The sequence below is a fragment of the Microplitis mediator genome, chromosome 5, assembly GCF_029852145.1.
Source record: "Microplitis mediator isolate UGA2020A chromosome 5, iyMicMedi2.1, whole genome shotgun sequence".
Lineage (NCBI taxonomy): Eukaryota > Metazoa > Arthropoda > Insecta > Hymenoptera > Braconidae > Microplitis > Microplitis mediator.
This window is the reverse complement of record NC_079973.1, coordinates 6,878,653-6,897,872: the sequence shown is the minus strand read 5'-3', so window position 1 is coordinate 6,897,872 and position 19,220 is coordinate 6,878,653. Positions and strand designations below refer to the sequence as shown.

The following is a 19,220-nucleotide window of genomic DNA, read 5'->3' as shown; positions in this document are numbered from 1 at the left end:
TCGTGGTGCACATCCTTTTTTTATCATACCAGGACCGAAAATTCGTTGATGTAAATCAACATAAAAAAATGTATGGTTATAATAAAAATAAAAAAAATATTATGATTTTAATGTTTTGTTGCCCCGGTTAAAAATAATTTCAATAAGTATGCGCATATGTCATCTTTTTTTCCTTTATAAAAAAATAATAAATACATGTAGCTGTTGCCGGGTAGCAAACTATAATAGTCTTGACATTTATTACTTAACTTATGAATTTTTACAATTTCAAAAAATGAATTATAGTTTGATAAAAAATAAATTCAATAAAAATAAATAATAATAATAATAATAAAAGTGAATTAAATAAATCAAAAAAATGATTTCGTCTGGCAATTCAAGTGACAGTGAAAATGACGAAATTTTTTTGAGAAATATAGAAGATGCATCTGATCTGAAGATGCTTCATGAAGCTGAAGATATAGTTAAAAATTTATTACCAAAAAAATCCAATGCCAAACATACGCTCTGTTATAATGAATTCGTGAAGTGGATGGACACAAATAATACAAAATCATACTCAGAGGAAGTATTTATAGTTTACTCCAACGAGTTATCTAAAAAATTAAAACCAACGACTTTATAGAGTCGGTTCCTATGAGTAACTATTGTAGTAATAAACTGATTAATAATTTTAAAAATATATTTTTATATATTTCTGAATCGAGTATAATAACATCCTGATACTAAAAATGCGCCATACTCAAACTAAGTCGGTATAATCCTGAGTCAATATTATCGGCCTCAAACATGGAGAAGAGGGAAGTCACCAGAGCAAGGCAACAGCAGCGAGAGTAGTTCGGTGCTCGCCACTAGATAGCGCCTACCACTTGTAGTGTCCCTGGTAAGAAACTTATTTCAGAAGTTTCATATTCAAAATCTTGAAAGCAGTTTTGGCATCAATACTTCTCTGTCATGCGACAAAGTGACTAGTGCCTTTTTTGATACTTAACATTTTTGGAATTTTTTGTTATGTATGAATAACTCGATATAATACCTTTAGTAATGATATTATATCGAAAGTAATAAATACAATACTAAACAACAAGAATAATTTGTATTCATTCATTAACTTTAATATTACTAGTTAATTTAAATATAAAATTACAACAGAATAACAGTTATAGATACTATAAATATAATCTTCTAATCGTGATAACTGAAATTCTTGTTCACTTCATCACAAATGTATAGTTTACTTGACTTATACACTAGATTTGTATCAATTATATAAAAGTAATAATATTAATGAATATTTAATATTACCAAAAATTATTACTTTATGTTGAACGATACTTAAATTTTTATGCTTTTCAATGAAATACACACAAAAAAAAATTCTCGACTATAGACACTCCAACGAGGCCAAACCTGGACATTAATAGGCAATTAAATATTTAAAAATATTTTAATTAATATTGGAAATTATCCAGTATATAACAGTAATTAAATTAAATTATGAAAGATTTTCTACTTCAGTATCGAATGTCATCCAATGAAGAATTATTATTAATCGTTATTTCAATTTCGTGGCTTAAGAAACATCTGAACTAGTAAAATATATGGAATTTCAAACAGTACTGACATGAAAAATGCACACAAAAAAGTAAAGAATGTTAATCCCAAAAAGTGGATAATCTGAAATAAAAAACGTAATTAAAAATATTAATAACACTAAATTATTACTATGAATTAAATTACTTACGAACGGTATCAAATCTACGTGTGTTGGTGTTTCTGATAATATAGCCAATGATATAGTGATCAAAGGGTTCAGTAAGTATGCACAGTACGTAAGTTTGCATAGTGGAATCCAGATTTTTAGTGACAAGATTTTGTTTACAAATCCTGTAGATAAAAAATAAATACTTTATAGTTATGAGTTGTAATAAAGATTAGTATTTATTTCAGATGTTAATTACCGGAATTGTTTGTATAGCAGGCAACCAAAATCCAAGAGATCCCAATACCCCATGCAATTCTGCTCAAAGCAACATATATTCCAGCACTAACTGCTGAGAGATTTTTGCCATAAAGACCAAAAATTGTGGCGATATTACACAAACTTCCGACTATCCAAAGTAAACATAAAGTTTTCTGAAAAAATTGTTTTGTCATAAAAATTGTGTCTCATTTCGCTCCGGACTGCTACTACCCATATAACAATTTTTTTCAATTCTTGAGCAAGTCTGCTCTCAAGATCGATAGTTGCAAGTGAATTTTTCTACGTATTTGCTGCAGATACCTGTGACCAGATTTAAATTGCAAGCCTAGTACAAGCCTTACACAACATGTTCGTAGCAGATTATCAATCAATTCTGGAGGATGACTCTAATTGAAAATAGTTGCACATGGCTTGCTCAAGATCTGCTCAAGACTCAAAATTGACCTTGAGCCTTGAGCAGATCTTAAGCAAGCCATGCGTAAGTGACTACTGTAAGTTATTGATGCAAGAAATGCGTCAAATACTTTTTCATTGCATCGTGTTTAAGATATCTTTAATATTCTTGCCTACGATGCCATGAGCAAGACATACACAAATCTTGACGTAGGTTTTTTGATACACGATCTTGCGAAAGACACATACGTAGAAAAAGACACTAGCATCTAGGGGTCTTGCTCAAGATACTTACTCCAGAATCTTGCTTGAACATGTGTTACTAGGGTAAAATCATGAGACCTCATTTTTCTCTTGTCTTCCCAAATAATAATAAATCAATAACAATAACAAATACTTACTCGACTAACATTCAATTTACCCTTAATTCTTCTTAGAATATATCCTGTAATCATTCCAACCAAATATGGACCAATTCGCATCCACGGCGGGGTATATACGACTTCCATAATGGCCCACATTTGGTCTATCCTATTTATCGAACACTTATTTTTAAGCTATTCAATGAATATTTTTGGTAAATTTTTACAAAACAACTTTTCAAATACTTACATAGTTATATATCCGTACGAATATGATATACAGCCACTAATGATGGCTGGAACTATTAGAAAAGTTAACAATAAAATACCAGATGTGTAAAAATATCTGAAAATAATATTTTATAATTATTTCGTGGATATTTTGAATTTATTACAGCTCACTAACTCAATTTTCGATCTTACATGTCAGATAAGAGTAACAAAAACGTTCCAATGATGTAAAATTGCATATCACTTGCTATATACCAACTCCAAGTGAGACACTAAAATTAAGTAGTCATAATTACTAATTACTGTAGTGATTCAATGATAATAAGGCATCAAAATAGTTACTGCTTCATTCCATTTGAATAAATTATTTATGAAGAGCAAATTTCTCCACCAGTTATTGTGACAATAATAGTGGGGGTCTTCTGCAACTGCGTAAGATGAATTTATTTTGAACCATCCAAAAGTAATTTCAGCTATTCCAATTATTACCAAATATACTGGAGCGAGTCTTAAAATAATTATAATTTTGAATTTATTTAGAATGTTACAGAGGAGACTGACGAAAATAATACACCATTTTTGAGACCACGAAAATTTTTTTTTTATTGCACAACCCAAGCGCGAACGCGCGTAATTCACGAACAATTTAGCTGCCATTTATTATTTTTATTGTTATTATTATTATTATAATTATTATTTATATTTTTTTCCTTCACCAACTACTGACAGCAGCACTAGTGTAACAATAGGATAAAAAAAAAAGCGACATCTAAGAAAAAAAGGCGGAATATTTCGGAAAAATTTAAAATAATGAAAATTAGACTGAAAGAAAAGTCTAGAAAAATAAAACTTACAATAGAAATGAAATTAATAGTTTAAGAGTTAAATAATAACGAATAATAAAAAAAAAAATATTAATAATTATCATGAGAGATTGAGGTGTGCACTTTTGGATTTTCTAACCTTTTTTTAAAATATGGAATTATGGTTATTTGGAAAAATTGGGGCAAGCTAATCAGCCTGGATAGTGCAACCACTTGAAATTTTTGTTTAACTTCAAAAATAGTGTCTCATTCGATTCTGGCCTTCCCTTCATGAGACAATAGCTCAAACTTTTACCTAACGATTCTTTTAAAAATGAGACCCAAATAATGGAACCACGGGAATCGAAGAACTGATTTCGCTTCACGATTATCATTCATTCGTTTACCGAAGAATGACCAGCTGATCAGGAAGCCACTCAAACAAAAATAAGTGTCTACGGCTAAACTACCGGTGGTTAGAATTTGATTTAGAAACTCTTCAGATAATCTCCACACTGTTACTCGATTATCAAGTGCATCGTTTGAGTAGATAACTGCATGCAACCCGAAAATCCATGTCATTCCTAGTAATCGAAGACCGTTGATAGAAGTCACCGAATCCTCGCTTGATTTTGTATTGGAAATGCTTTTGGTATTAGTATAAATGGAGAAACACAGCAAAACCTCTTCTAAAAATTTTGGTCGAATTTCACTTTCTGATGTTGCAGCTTAAAAATTATAGAAATTTCGATTAATTTGATACACAAAAAGACATTTTAATTAAGCAAAATATGAATTTTCGTTCATTTACATGAATCAGGTTCCAGGTTTTTAGAGATTTCTAGCTTTTCTAAACGCTTTTGGTGCACAATACAGTCATAGAAAGTACCAATGATGACGAACAGTATTGTCAGTATCACAACGATACTAAAAAAATTTACATTGCATTTTAACATTTAGAATAATCATTTTGATACACGAGTTGGTTCTTAAATAAATACCCAGTGGTAATGATCCTCCAATCAAGAAGCCACTTATGATCGTCTTTGAGATCTCGTACTTCATGAAGCCGATAATCTGCGGAATATAAGTTGCCGATCGCAAGAGTTCTGGATTCAAATATTTTGTTCAAAATTTTTCCTAATTCATCAGTTGAACACGAGGCCGGAAGACAAAGTCCAAGTGACAATAAATCCTAAACAATTTTATTGTAACATAGTTTACTTGACATTTTATTAATAAAACGAGCCCTTACATCATATTTGAAGCGAAGGTGATACTGAAGTGTGCTGTTGTGATAGAAAAGCGCAACAAAATAATTCAAATGATAGGGTGGGAATTCTTCATTGATGTTACGATATTTTGAATTATTTTTTAACATTTCAGGATCCATTTGAAGAGGTTTAGTATTTTCTAAGTCAAGACATTGGCTTTTAATGCCTGGCCATATATTATTGCCGTACACAAATCCGGGTCTTGGTTCCCCACTGGCATCTAAAACTAGAGCAATATTTTCCATTGCCAACTATCTTGACTTTAAATGCCAATGCAAGTTTACACTAATGATTAAGAAAATATTTTCCTTACCTTTCAAACTCCATAAAATTTTTTGATCAATCCCAGCTCGGAATATTTCTAGATCAGTCTTACAAGTTGAGTTCGGTAAAGTATCCGAATTAACAGCCACCGCATATGCAGGTAAATATTTTTCTAACTCATTGGCTTTCGTGCCCACATAATTAAATAGTATGAAACCAAAAATTATTTGTCGCATTAATTTTTTTGTTAAAAGATTATTTTCCATTCGTGTTGACATTTCTATCATCATTATTATTTAAATACAATTAACGGTTCTGAACGATATTTAAGTCGTCACAACTTCACTTTCGTTCACTAACTGGCTCACTCACGCATCCTACGCAAAGTCTATACGATAACTAAATGAAAACCCAATTTATAATGGTAAGATTCCAACGCACATAAGATCTACATTTAATTTAATCTTCTTTACACTTTAACTTATTTGTCATAAAAAAACGTGTTTGTGACTCGGGTTTTTGAATAAGTTAATTCTTTAAGTAATTATGAAGAAGAATTTTTTTTATTGCAATGTCCTCGATTGTTATTCCATCATAATAATTGCTGCGATAAAGTAATTGGACTTTGGTCAATTTGTATTAAACGCATCATAGCTAATCAATTAAAATTATACAAAACTTATAATTAACAAGATTGAATAATTTATTCCGTTTTTTATTCATTTTTTTCCTATAAAATGACATGTTCATTTTAACGAACGCATCGAAATAATTAAAAATTTTAATGGAATAATATATTTTGCTTTTGTCAAATGAAACTTCTGATTTATTTTTAATTATAAATTTTTTATTGAATATGTTTTTTATTATGATAAATTATATACATATGCATACATGAAAAGACATAAATATAAAAAACTATTTTTATTCACAATCATCTAATGCTTATGACACGGAAAAAAAATCGGTGTAAGTTCACGCTATCTCGGTGTTAAATTTAAACCTGAATGTGGTGTTAAAAGGATAACGGTAGTGGTGTTAAAATCTTTCTGGTGTTAATTGGTGTTAGAAATTAGAAAAAAATTAGTTTAATTTATCAACTATCAGAAATCGAATTATAGTTCAAATACAAAAAAAAATTTATTGATTCATAAATTAATGATACGATAGATTTATTAATTTACGGAGCAATTCAAACAATATTTGTTCCTAATGGTATGTTAACGTTCTTGTGTAAAATCGTTATTTGCAAACTAAATCAGCGAGAAAAATTAAAGTAAATTTAATATCAAATAATTAATTTATCACTTTTAAATCAGTTATTACCTCATGAAAGACATCAGAGTAATAATAAATATAATTATCATAATATTGTTTACAAACATCTTTCATAAATATATTTATATATTATTATTTATAAGTAATTAAAAACTGATTCAATTTGTTCACTTTAATAAAAGTGACGTTGCTTATTTTGTAAATAATATAATTATTCTTATTGCAACTAACGATTATTTCGTCATTACAACGAAATATTATTATTATTATTATTTTTGTTTTTTGTTTTTTAGATCTTGAAATATTTATACTCACACTCTTATCCTACAATTGGAGTTCTTTTTACTCTGTATGCACACCGTTTTGACACCGGCTAAATAATACCGATTTTTTTGTAGTGTATAATTAACCATACTACTTTCGTGGCTTAATGATCAATTGAAATAGCGAACTATACGGCAACTCAAATACTATCGATGCGATAAACGCGGCGAGAAATGTCAAAACTGTCAATCCCAAAAAATATGTTCCCTACAAAAAAAAAAAATTTTAATAAAATTTTCATTAAAATAATCTTATGAGTAATGTACATTTTCTTACAATTGGAAATAAGTCAATGTGTATAGGTGATTCTGATGACATAGCTATCGAAAGTGTGATCAGAGGATTCAACAAGTAGGCACAGTATGTAAGTTTGCTTAGTGGAATCCACACTTTCAGTGAGAGAATTTTATTGACCAATCCTATATAAAACAAACAAACTCTTCATAATTTTGAGTTATAATGAAATTTAATCAATTGATTTTAGAGAGTAAATTACCGGCACTGTTGGTGTGACAGGCTATTAAGATCCAAGCGATTCCCATACTCCACGTGATCTTACTCAAAGCTACATATATTCCAGCACTCACAAGTGAGAGATTTTTTCCATAAAGACCAAAGAGTGTGGAGATATTACAAGAACCTCCGATTATCCAAAGTAAACATAAAGTTTTCTGAGAAATTAACAAACATAATAAAAATCGGGATTGAATTCGAGTTAAATATGGATTTTGTTTGAATCGGAAATTAACTCCGTCACTCAAAGTTCCAGCGTTAAAAAAAAAAAACTCCGTATACTGAGTGAATGGTGAGTTTTTTTATTGAGCGGAGTGATTTCGAAGTGATCTAGATTTTATTTTAATCTGAGACAATAAATAAAAAATCATCTATTCCACATTCACTTCGGATTTAATCAGCGTTAAAAGAAAAAAAACACTAAGAATTTAATTGAGGTGACGTTTAAAGCGCTTTTATTGTGTTTTGATTACGAGTGTCAATGCGGTATAAAATACAGAAAATTTACTTGTTCCTTAATTTTTTTTTTACGAAGAATCAAGAAAATATGATTTATACACGGAGAAAAATGAAGACAAAAAATGGACGAATTTTTATTATGCTGTCAACCAAACTTGAAACAGGAAGTTGAGTCGTTGAAAGATTAATATGCTGCACTATAATTATTATTGTGAGCCTCTAAAAATTTTTCATTTTCTACTATAATTCCTAATTGAGACATATAATATTCATTACAATTCATCAATAATTTTAAAGTACATTAAATGTTTTGTAGTGTAGCATAATAACTTTTTTGGCAACTCAACTTATAATTCCTGTTTCAAATTTGGTCGACAGCATAATAAAAATTTGTAGATGTCTTAAGCCCATCTTTCTCCGTGAATTACTTTTATATGTAAGGTTTATTTCACAATATAATTTTATTAATGGTTATTAATAAAGATTACTTACCCGACTGACATTTAATTTACCCTTCAGCTTTGTTAGAATATACGCAGCAATAATTCCAATTAAATATGAACCTATTCGCATCCATGGAGGTGAATATATCACATGCATTTGCATTAACATTTGGTCTACCCTATTTATCATACGTCCTTATTATATTATAGGTCTCTTATTTATTAGATTAGTAAACCGTTAAGTTATACAAATTAATTTTAACATACTTACGTGGCTGTGTAATTGTATGCATGCGAAATAAAGCCGTCGATAATGGCTGGAACTATTAACAGAGCTATTAAGAAAACTACAGAAACGTAGAAATATCTGAAAATTATGATCAATAGATTGGAAATTACTTTAATCAGAAATAGAATATAATTCAATTGATTAGTGTAGATCTTACATGTCAGATAAAAGTAATAAAAATGTTCCGATAATGTAAAATTGCATATCACTTGACAGATACCAACTCCAAGTCATACACTGCAATTAAATATATCAAGTTAATGACATAAATTACTGTCGGCTGTCAAAGGTCGTAAGTTAATTCAGAGTTAACTTCACTCTGGAGTTTATTTTGATCTATTTCGTCAATAAAAACTCTGAATTCTAAAGGATGTAATAGTGTTTTAGATAACTAGTGCCATCGAGTACAGTACTTGATGTCACTAGTTGTCTACAATATTTTTTGCAACACCTGCTTTGAAAGTTCAATTTCCGAGCGCTATAAGTCGTGTCGGAAGCGCCAAATATATTCAGCCTCGTCTGTATATATTTTACTTATTCGCACTAGTGTGCTAAATAGCCTATAATTTTACAGTTTTGACTTTACTACACTAACGTACACGGAAAGAAATTTTCTTCAAAAATTACCGTTAAATTCGGTTGCGTAACAGTTCAACCAAAGACAAAATAACCGCGACAGAATAAGCGACGACAAAATAACCGCCCTTTTATCATGGTTTTTGTGTGTTTTGCACGGAGAGAAAAATATCGCCAGATTAAGTATACGTATCGCTATTCTGGCTATACGCTGTATAGTCATCTTACTTAACAATACGCCGTATAGCCAATTCAGCTATACAGAGTATCCTCACAGTGGATCGTCAAAATGACGATCCGTATCCTTATTTTAGGCATTTTATGAATCGCTGACATGACTATTGCGCAAACTCTGTATTTAGGCATCCGGCAACCGAGAACAACGATACGTATAGCCAATTTAGCTATACGGATCCTCACGCTGGCTATACAGATACTTATATCAACGAAACTACATATAGTTGCAAAGGCCATTCGTCGTATTGTTAAATTAAATAAATGAATACTTAACCTAACCCAAAAACGTATCTTTACTTTAACGATACTATAGATTATTAAATTAATATGAGAGTATTCCTAAATTAGGTATACGAATTGTTATTCTGACGATACGTCATTTGAGGATACATTGGATAGTCATTCTGGCGATATTTTTTTCTCCGTGTGTCGTCGGTTATTTTGTAATACGGTTATTTTGTCATTCGCTTATTTTGTCGTCGGTTATTTTGTCGCGGTTATTTTGACTGCGGTTATTTGAGCGTGACACCATATAATATTTTTTATGTATAAAATTAATTACTGCTTCGTTCCAGGGATACAAGTTATTGATAAATAGTAAATTCCTCCACCAGTAATTAGTACACTGATTGTACGGGTTTTCGGTAGATATAAAAGATGAAGTTTTTGTGTAGAATCCAAAATTTATTTCAGCTATTCCAATCATTACGAAGTACACTGGAGCAAGCCTTTAAAAAATTATTCTATACTATTTATCAGCAAGCTTAGGATAGAATTAATTCATAAGATTTCGATCTTTACCTAATAATTCTTTTGATAATGAGACCAAAATATTTGGACCATGGAAATCGAAGACTTAGTTTTGCTTCATTTTTATCATTAATTTTTTGACCGAAAAATGACCAGCTGATTAGAAACCCGCTCAAGCAAAAATAAGTATCTACGGCTAAACTTCCAGTAGGTAAAATTTGAAGGATAAACTCTTCAGATAATCTCCATACTGTTATACGATTATCTATGAAATCAATTGAGTATAATAATGTATGGATTAAAAATATCCATATCATTCCGAGCAGGCGGAGTCCACAGATTGAAGTCACAGAGTTCTTGCTCAATTTAGTATTGAAAATCGTTTTGGCATTGGTGTAGATGGAAAAACACAGTAAAACTTCTTCAAAAAGTTTTGGTTGAATTTTGCTTTTTGATGTTGCAGCTAAAAAGTTACAGAAATTTTAGTTAATTTGATGCACAAAAATCATTTCAAAGAACATCGTTCACTTACTTGGATTATGTTCCGGGTTTTTAGAGATTTCTAAAAATTCTAAACGTTTTTCGTGGACAATACAGTCGTAAAAAGTACCAATGATGACCAACAGTATTGTCAGTATCACAACGATACTAAAAAAATTTACATTGCATTTTAACATTTAGAATAATTATTTTGATACACGAGTTGGTTCTTAAATAAATACCCAGTGGTAATGATCCTCCAATCAAGAAGCCACTTATGATCGTCTTTGAGATCTCGTACTTCATGAAGCCGATAATCTGCGGAATATAAGTTGCCGATCGCAAGAGTTCTGGATTCGAATATTTTGTTCAAAATTTTTCCTAATTCATCAGTTGAACACGAGGCCGGAAGACAAAGTCCAAGTGACAATAAATTCTAAACAAGTTAATTATAACATAGTTCACTTGACATTTTATTAATAAAAACGAGCCCTTACGTCATATTTGAAGCGAAGTTGATACTGAAGTGTGCTGTTATGATAGAAAAGCGCAACAAAATAATTCAAATGATAGGGAGGGAATTCTTCATTGATGTTACGATATTTTGAATTATTTTTTAAAATATCAGGGTCTATTTGAAGAGGTTTAGTATTTTCCAAATCAAGGCATTGGCTTTTACTGCCTGGCCAAAAATTATTGCCGTACGCGAATCCGGATCTTGGTTCTCCACTGGCATCTAAAACTAGAGCATTATTTTCCATTGCCAACTATCTTGACTTATGAATGTCAATGCAAGTTTACACTAATGATTAAGAAAATATTTTCCTTACCTTTCAAACTCCATAAAATTTTTTGATCAATCCCAGCTCGGAATGTTTCTAGATCAGTCTTACAAGTTGAGTTCGGTAAAATATCCGAATTAGCAGCCACTGCATATGAAGGTAAATATTGTTCTAACTCATTGGCTTTCGTGCCCACCAAATTAAATAGTATGAAACCAAAAATTATTTGTCGCATTATTTTTTTTGTTAAATGTTTATTATCCATTTGTGGTGACATTTGTATAATCATTATTATTTAAATATAATTATCGGTTCTGAACGATATTTAAGTCGTCACTTAACTTCACTTTCTTTCACTAACTGGCTCACTCAAGCATCCTATGAAAAGTCTAAATGATAACTACATGAAGACGTTATTTATAATAAGTTTCCAATGCACATAACATCTACATTTAATTTAATCTTCTTTACACTCAAACTTCTTTGTCGTAAAAAAAACATGTTTGTGACTCGGTTTTCTAAATAAGTTAATTTTTCACGTAATTATATACAAGAATTTTCTTATTGCAATGTCCTCGATTGTTATTCCATCATAATTATTGGTGCAACAAAGTAATTGGAGTAAAGTATACACGAATGATTAAGAAAATATTTACCTTACCTTTCAAACTCCATAAAATTTTTCGATCAATCCCAGCTCGGAATATTTCTAGTTGAGTCTTACAAGTTGACTTCGGTAAAATATCCGAATTAACAGCCACTGCATATGCAGGTAAATATTGTTCTAACTCATTGGCTTTCGTGCCCATAAAATTGAATAATACAAAACAAAAAATTACTCTATAAATTAATTTGATACTATCGAATTTTTCCAACACTTTACATAGCATTTTCGAATTATAGTAATCGCGTTCATTTAATTTGATAACAAATACTACATATATTCAGTTACAAAATTTCAAAGTTCTTATTTCGGTCGATGTCGTGAAATGACTGAAGAAGTTGACTACAAAATTAACATTTTTTTGACAAAACACACGTCAGAATACTTTATTATCCATATTAAATTTTAAGTATCCCTGAAATCTGTAATAATTCTAAAATTTTAACATTTATATCTTATATATTCATAGCCTTCTTCCATTCGCTAAAAATATAGACCAAAGTCAAAGTACAGTTCTTTTTTCTACCATTGATAATTTAAATATGTAAAAATAATTTCTGTACGTTGACAGCCACTGTACAGATCGCGCAAAAAAATCTCATTAAAAATATAATTTATTTTTCTATTTGTCATAAAAATTCTTAAGTAAGGTAATGAGACTTTGAACTTCATTCAAGTAGTGAGATACTTTTTAGCATATTTATATATTTATATAGATGAGTAAAAAATCTCTTGAATATTTGTTTCCATATTCATTAATAATCAATCATCTAAACAAGAATATAAAAACTTATTTAAGTAAATTTTATTATAACTTTAATCTAGTAAAATTTCGATCGGTCTGAAATATTTTTTTATGGTTCAAAGGCATTTAATTATTCTGGAGCTAGCTTACAAGGTCAACCAGTTGTCACGTTTTATTTCATTGGCATTTTACTAGTCATAATTATTTTTGAACTACTTATTCAAATTATGAACTTTAACTTCATAATATTTGATCTTCTCGTTATAAAAATTAGAAATTAAGCAGAAAAAAATTCAGGTTATTAATTTCTGTTCGAATTTATTAAATCGAGTTTTATACAGAAGTCAATGACTTTTTGAGTTCATAGAAAGCCATTCGATCATTTTTCAAATTATGTCCGAGTATCTCCATATGCATGTGGGTGTAAATATTTTCTATCTGTCGAAAAGATTAATTAACAAATTTGATCAGTCTGAAATTAATTGATCAAGTAGATTTTAAGTTATTCCAGAATAATAAAATTTTCGAAAAAATGTTTCTTTTTCTTCAATAATTTTAATACTCAACTGATCTATTCTAAAATCTAAATTAGTTTAGTCGTTTGGGCGCCATCGTCTACGAAAATCATGGAAAATATCAATTTCGATCAATTTTTTTGAATAGTTTATCGATCATTTTGATTGGCCAGTAATCTACGTCATACTAAGCCAATACTGTTAAAAATTTTTGGTGTGAAAATAGTCCCCGAGGAGTACACGGTATCCTCGGTGTGAATTGACGGTATGAATTATCAAGCGGTTTATTTTTAATACGGTATGGGTGTTTTCTTTTACACCGTTCGGTGTTATTACCTCAAATATTATCTGATAATATCATTAAATAATTATAAGTAAATGTATTGAGTGACCCTGTCATTGGCCTATGGCTTTGGGTCTTAATAAAGAAAAAATAAAAAAAAAACAAATAAAAATAATATAATCTATAGTTAAAAATTATCAAATAATATATTAGTTGTAGCACTAGTGTATCATTATTGTTGTTTATGTAGATTATTTTGAAATAAAAATCAATTTAAATGCTTAGTGTCGAAGTAATCAAGGGTTTCAAACAAAGCACTTATACATTCACACCATTGGTAGTCTAAACGTTCTAATTCACACGGTCCAAAATTTAACATGGACTCAAAATTTTTTACAGTGAATACTAGATCTGAATACTTTTTAGTTCTCACAAAATATAAGTGTCAAAGAACTTTTTCAACTGCCGCCAAAATCATTCAAAGTAAAATCTTAATGCCGATTTCCAACAAAAATATGAAAAATTCCATAACATTTTTATCTGCGTCTGATTTTTTGGATTCCGTGGAAAGATTTGAGCTGGCCCAGAGGTCCTTTAGTTGTTAAGATTTTTAAATTACACTACATAAATAAAGAAACAACAAAATGCGTCTAATGTTTTTTAAAATAGCTTTAACTCATTTAAAAGCAACCCTAATATCTAAATGAATAAAACAATCATATTTATTATGAAATCAATAAAGCGTTTTAAAATTATATAATAATACATGAGGGAGGTGTTTGAGTGAATTAACAAGTCAATCGCGTCTCCAGGGGTAGGATTATCAAATTCAAAATGTAAATCCACGACTCTTATTGGGGTGACTGAAGCAAGTGGGTGCTAATACCTACGCGATCCATTAATCATAAGCCCGGAGGCGGAGGGATGATAATGCTCTATATAGCGCTTGGTGAAAAACTGAGAAACAGGTTAGCGTATTGGACGTCCTACTTGTCAGCCCTGGAGTTTCTTCATACAGAAAAAAAAAATAGATAAAAAAAATTGGTAAGAGAATGAGACTCTGTCATTGCTATGTGGGGATACTGTGTGGCGCTACCCTAAATATTAACATCAGCACAACGGGGGTTAGTACAACCCTTAGCAGCCCTTCAATATTATCACTACCGTAGCTACTGTATATATTTTAGTGACTATGCTGCGAAATTCACAATTTCTTTTCGTTCAACTGCACGCATCCCTTAACGGGCCAACAACTGCCCTTACCCATACAACATACACTAGTAGTAAAACTACGTATATACTCTGTCACTTGGTCCATCGTACGGTTCCCTAGACACACTGGATCGATAATCAAGTGGAACAGATTTGTATCGTCGAGGGACACGTCCACGCACTTGTTCATTCTCCGTCTACCAATAACCTGGACGATTTACATTATAATACAAGGCCACTTGAGCCAGATGTACCTATCATATAATGCTCTCTCTATTTGAGATTATGTATGGGTTCAAGTGCTTTATTGCTATTGCTTTTACTTGGTGTCAACATTTTATTTTTATTTTTTTTAACTATTTCTTTTCAAATTTATTGAATGCTTCAAAGAGATATTTTAGATTAGGACTCAGTTAATGGATTAACTTAGATAGTTTTTAGATTTATTCTAAAGTAAATGTATACGATAATTATCAATAAAAAACTGAGGACACTGTGTGAGTAAACGCTATCCCGGGTTCAAGGTTATTGGTGTTTAATTAACCCCGAAAACGGTGTTAGATTAATACTGCTAGTGGTGTTAAATTTTTCTCTTAGCTCCTTTAGAACCAGTTTTGGACACTTGAAAAATTTTAATAGAATAATTTGTAAAAGACGCCATGACATAATTAATTTTTGAAAATTGTTCAAAAATACTTTTATCCCACGATTAAAATGGAAATTTTATTTTATACTTTTTCATTAACTAAAATAAAGTTTTAAATTTCCAAAAATGGAGCAGTGGTCACAAATGGTACTTTTACCCTATAGGACATAAATTTTATTTAGGGCATCAAATCAAACTTTGTAAATTTTTTAATATCTTTGAAATTAGAGACTAATTTCTAAAGGCAGGTATGGTAAAGTGGTGTACAATAAAATGAAAAAAATTTTTTTTCCTTTTCAAAATTAGTTTAAAATCATAATGTAGTTTTTACGGTTACATGACTAAATAATTAATTCAAAATATCTAATTTAAAATATCTGATGACAAAAGATCTAATGACAAAGTATTTTAATCAACGATCATCGTTTTTGGTTTTAGATCAGGTTTTAATTCTATTATGATACAAGATATTTTTGGATTAGATCTAATTTCTTAGATATTTTGACGTTAGATATTTAGGGTCAAATATTTAGTCGTGACACCGTTTTTACAATCAACTTCTAGTAATTTCATATGATCGATGATGATTTGAACAACAAAATGAAATATTCACATTTATTATAGGAATTACTTGAGAACGAATCCTAAATGATATTAGACATTATATGCAGCTGTAAAAGTTATTTCAAAATAAGCTGTAGTTGCATATTTTATTACTATGAATCAATGATAGATTTTATACTTATGTTTATTATCTGAGTGCATTGAATGAGTTAATAGACAGATAAAAATAAATAGTGTTGAGGTAAAATAAATGAACTAAAAATATATCGAGTTGTCATGCATTTAATGCTCAGTGAATTAATTATAACGATATATAGTTGTATATATATGTTGATATAGAGGACAAAAGTGTAGGATGTGCTCGATCGGACGGGTACCAGCTGCTGGAACGTACGACCAAATAATCGCAATGGAATTGTCAAAATGTATTCGCGCGTTATTTTAGGTAGGGTGAAAAAGAGAACGACTGAGATGGATATAGAAAGTTGTCGCGATATATATTTATATATATATATATGTTGCAACAGGGCGGGTGGATAGTAATGCAGGAAAAGAGGGAACCCTTCTTCGAATTCTATATATTGTATATCGTATCGTATCGTATCCAACGACATCCGTGGAGAATCGTTTTCCCCCGGAGAATTATACTGGGTATTATATTGAACCGGAAGGTTGTACCAAGAAGCTTTACTTATTTATATATATGTGTGAGGATATGGGGCTGATTCTCGCACTCACTGAAAATGGAGTTGAGCAAGAAGATGTTTGATTTTCATATAAGATATAATATCTATATAACAAACATTGTGGGGTCCCATTCAAAATTTAATAACGATCAATTTTTATATTTTTTATTTTATCTCTTTCAATTTAAAATCCTATTGACAATAAAATTTATTTTTAAAAAATAAAAAAGTAGAAAGAAAATAAATTTGTATAAAATCATAATTTTTTTCAACTCCGGAAAAAAGTTTTATAAAAAATTGTACAAGGAGTAGTACAGATATTGTGGGGCAATTCAGTTCACATAAATTTTTTTTTTGCTGACTCATTTTGCCTTGCATTTAAAATTTTTTCATATTGATTTCTATTAATTTTTAAATGATTAAAAAATGTCGAAATAATGAAAAAAAATTACGTTGCTATTAAATTTTTTTTCGAGAAATAATTTCACCCTTCACTTAAATAAAATTGCACTAAAAATACTAAGATAAAAAATTATTTTATTAAAACGTAATAAAGAATAAAAATGATCAAAGTTCTTTCAATTATCACGAATCGACAATAATAAAAGAATAAAAAATAATTCTAATTAAAAGAGTATTCGGAAAAAAAAGATCTCTTTGTAGGACGAATGAGCATGCAGACGAATCAGTGGAGGATAAATTAAAGGATTAGCCGTAGAACCAGAAAAAGAGGCGATACAGGTTGATAGCAAGGTTGCCAGATCGTATAATGAAATATGCGTGACGAGAGGTCCCGTGAGTCCTCAACATCGAGCTTCACACTTGCCCATACTCATCACCGTACTAATACAACCACTAGTACCACCACATCTAGTACATCTAGCACCAGCACAAGTATCCAGTACCAACAGTACCATCGTCCTAAAATCTATACATGGATCCCAACATATAACATATAATACAATACTGAGTTAAAGCGAGCTGGTGCTATACATTAATCGGTATACTGCGAAAGCTCTCTGGCAAGGGTGTGCCCGGGCGTTATATTATTCAATTATGTCATTTCAGTTATACGCACCAGCTCGCGACCCTCGTAGGTTCTACTCGATTTTAACCCTGCACCACCATCCGGTTTCTATCTATATTGCACCCCACGGCCAACTTGGGCCATTATCAAATTGTGCCTACGCGATTAATTCGAGCTTGGTACATCGATTATCATGAGATAATAGTCCCCAGTGTTGTAACGAATAGACTTCTGTAACCTCTTTCATTTTATTTTTCCTCCCACCGGTTTAATTATTTTTTAATTGTTAATTTTATTTATTGGCTCGATAAAAATTAATATCAGTAAATATTGAGATCAATTGATATGATGGGTGTCATTGTAATGAAGCAAATATCACTATACTGATGATGTATAGTGTACAGTATGTATATTTATATATTTGTCCCCTAAGGATTTTAAAAGTCATATATATATATCATGTCCGTAAATCAGTTGAAATATTCCCGCGATGACAAACACAACAAGTCCCAATTTCGGTCATTTATATACGCTACACCCGGGATAATATCACGGTGGATCTTTTGTGCACACAAGGGGTGTGTTATAGGGACGTTACGTTAAGCATGACGTCATTTATAAGAACATAAATCAAAACGGAGGACAAGTATCCCGTATACGATGTATATATGCACACTGTTCTATGTTATTTATTTTATTTTTCTTTTTTTGTCTGTGCGTACTTCTGTCGATCCCGGATACCGACAACGAGAACAGGAACCTACGAACTTCGCTCCCCCGGGAACAGGATGCACATCAAATCAACTTCCTTTTAATCGTCGGGTCTCGTTCACAAATTTCTGATGACTAAATACAAGTTTTCTGGCAGTCGTGTCCAATCTTGCAAGCTACGTCTTTTTGCTTGAGCAAATATTTTATTATTTTTTATTACTGGACAATTTTATTTCGTTTTTTTTTTTTTTTTTGTAAAAATTAAAAAGTAAGTAAATAATTAGTTGAGTTATGGAGAACAAGAATTATTGGTTTCGATATGAAATAATAATTTTAAAAAAATATAGAATGTATGAAGTGGAGAAAATGATAGTTCCGTTAATTAAAAAATTAAAATAGTAATTATTTTACTTTTTGAAAATATCTGAAATTTTCAGATTGATCTTCAATTATAAAAAAAATTGTTACCAAATTTATTTTACTTCAGTATCAAGATGATCTGAGGCAAATCACGACATTGGGGTAAAATAAGACACCATTGTAAAAATTAAAAAAATTTTTTGGTTGTTCAAAAAAGCTTATTTATAATGTCGAGAAACAAGTGGGGTGAGTTGATCATTTCAAACAGTGTAGCCAAAATTTTTAGTAAAAAGTAATTCAAAATGGAACCCTAGGGTAGATTGAACTGTTATAGAAAAAACAAAATTAAAGTTGAGTGAATCATG

The 19,220-nt window shown here is 30.3% G+C and overlaps 1 protein-coding gene across 1 annotated transcript; it reads right to left on the bottom strand.

Annotated features, from left to right (window-relative positions):
* Positions 1–1,073: 1,073 nt before the first annotated feature.
* On the bottom strand, positions 1,074–11,837 carry LOC130668649 (uncharacterized). The gene is made up of 23 exons (XM_057471035.1): positions 11,491–11,837; positions 11,158–11,402; positions 10,903–11,096; positions 10,713–10,828; positions 10,232–10,643; positions 9,993–10,158; positions 8,775–8,854; positions 8,600–8,695; positions 8,378–8,507; positions 7,410–7,584; positions 7,190–7,332; positions 5,361–5,595; positions 5,029–5,273; positions 4,775–4,968; positions 4,585–4,700; positions 4,090–4,501; positions 3,313–3,478; positions 3,163–3,242; positions 2,990–3,085; positions 2,779–2,908; positions 1,962–2,136; positions 1,745–1,887; positions 1,074–1,677 (listed from the first exon to the last, which is right to left on the bottom strand). The coding sequence occupies exons 1-23, from the start codon at positions 11,729–11,731 to the stop codon at positions 1,561–1,563; spliced, it is 4,107 nt and encodes a 1,368-aa protein (XP_057327018.1). The 5' UTR covers positions 11,732–11,837; the 3' UTR covers positions 1,074–1,560.
* Between the last annotated feature and the right edge of the window lie 7,383 nt (positions 11,838–19,220).

Bases quoted from the DNA above. Each gene is read 5' to 3' on its own strand.
- LOC130668649 (XM_057471035.1), bottom strand. From the start codon at position 11,731: ATGATTATACAAATGTCACCACAAATGGATAATAAACATTTAACAAAA. The intron at 11,403-11,490 runs GTAAGGAAAATA...ATAATGCTCTAG, and splicing joins AATTTTATGGAGTTTGAAAG to TTTTAGATGCCAGTGGAGAA. The intron at 10,159-10,231 runs GTAAAGATCGAA...AATTTTTTAAAG, and splicing joins ATTATCAAAAGAATTATTAG to GCTTGCTCCAGTGTACTTCG.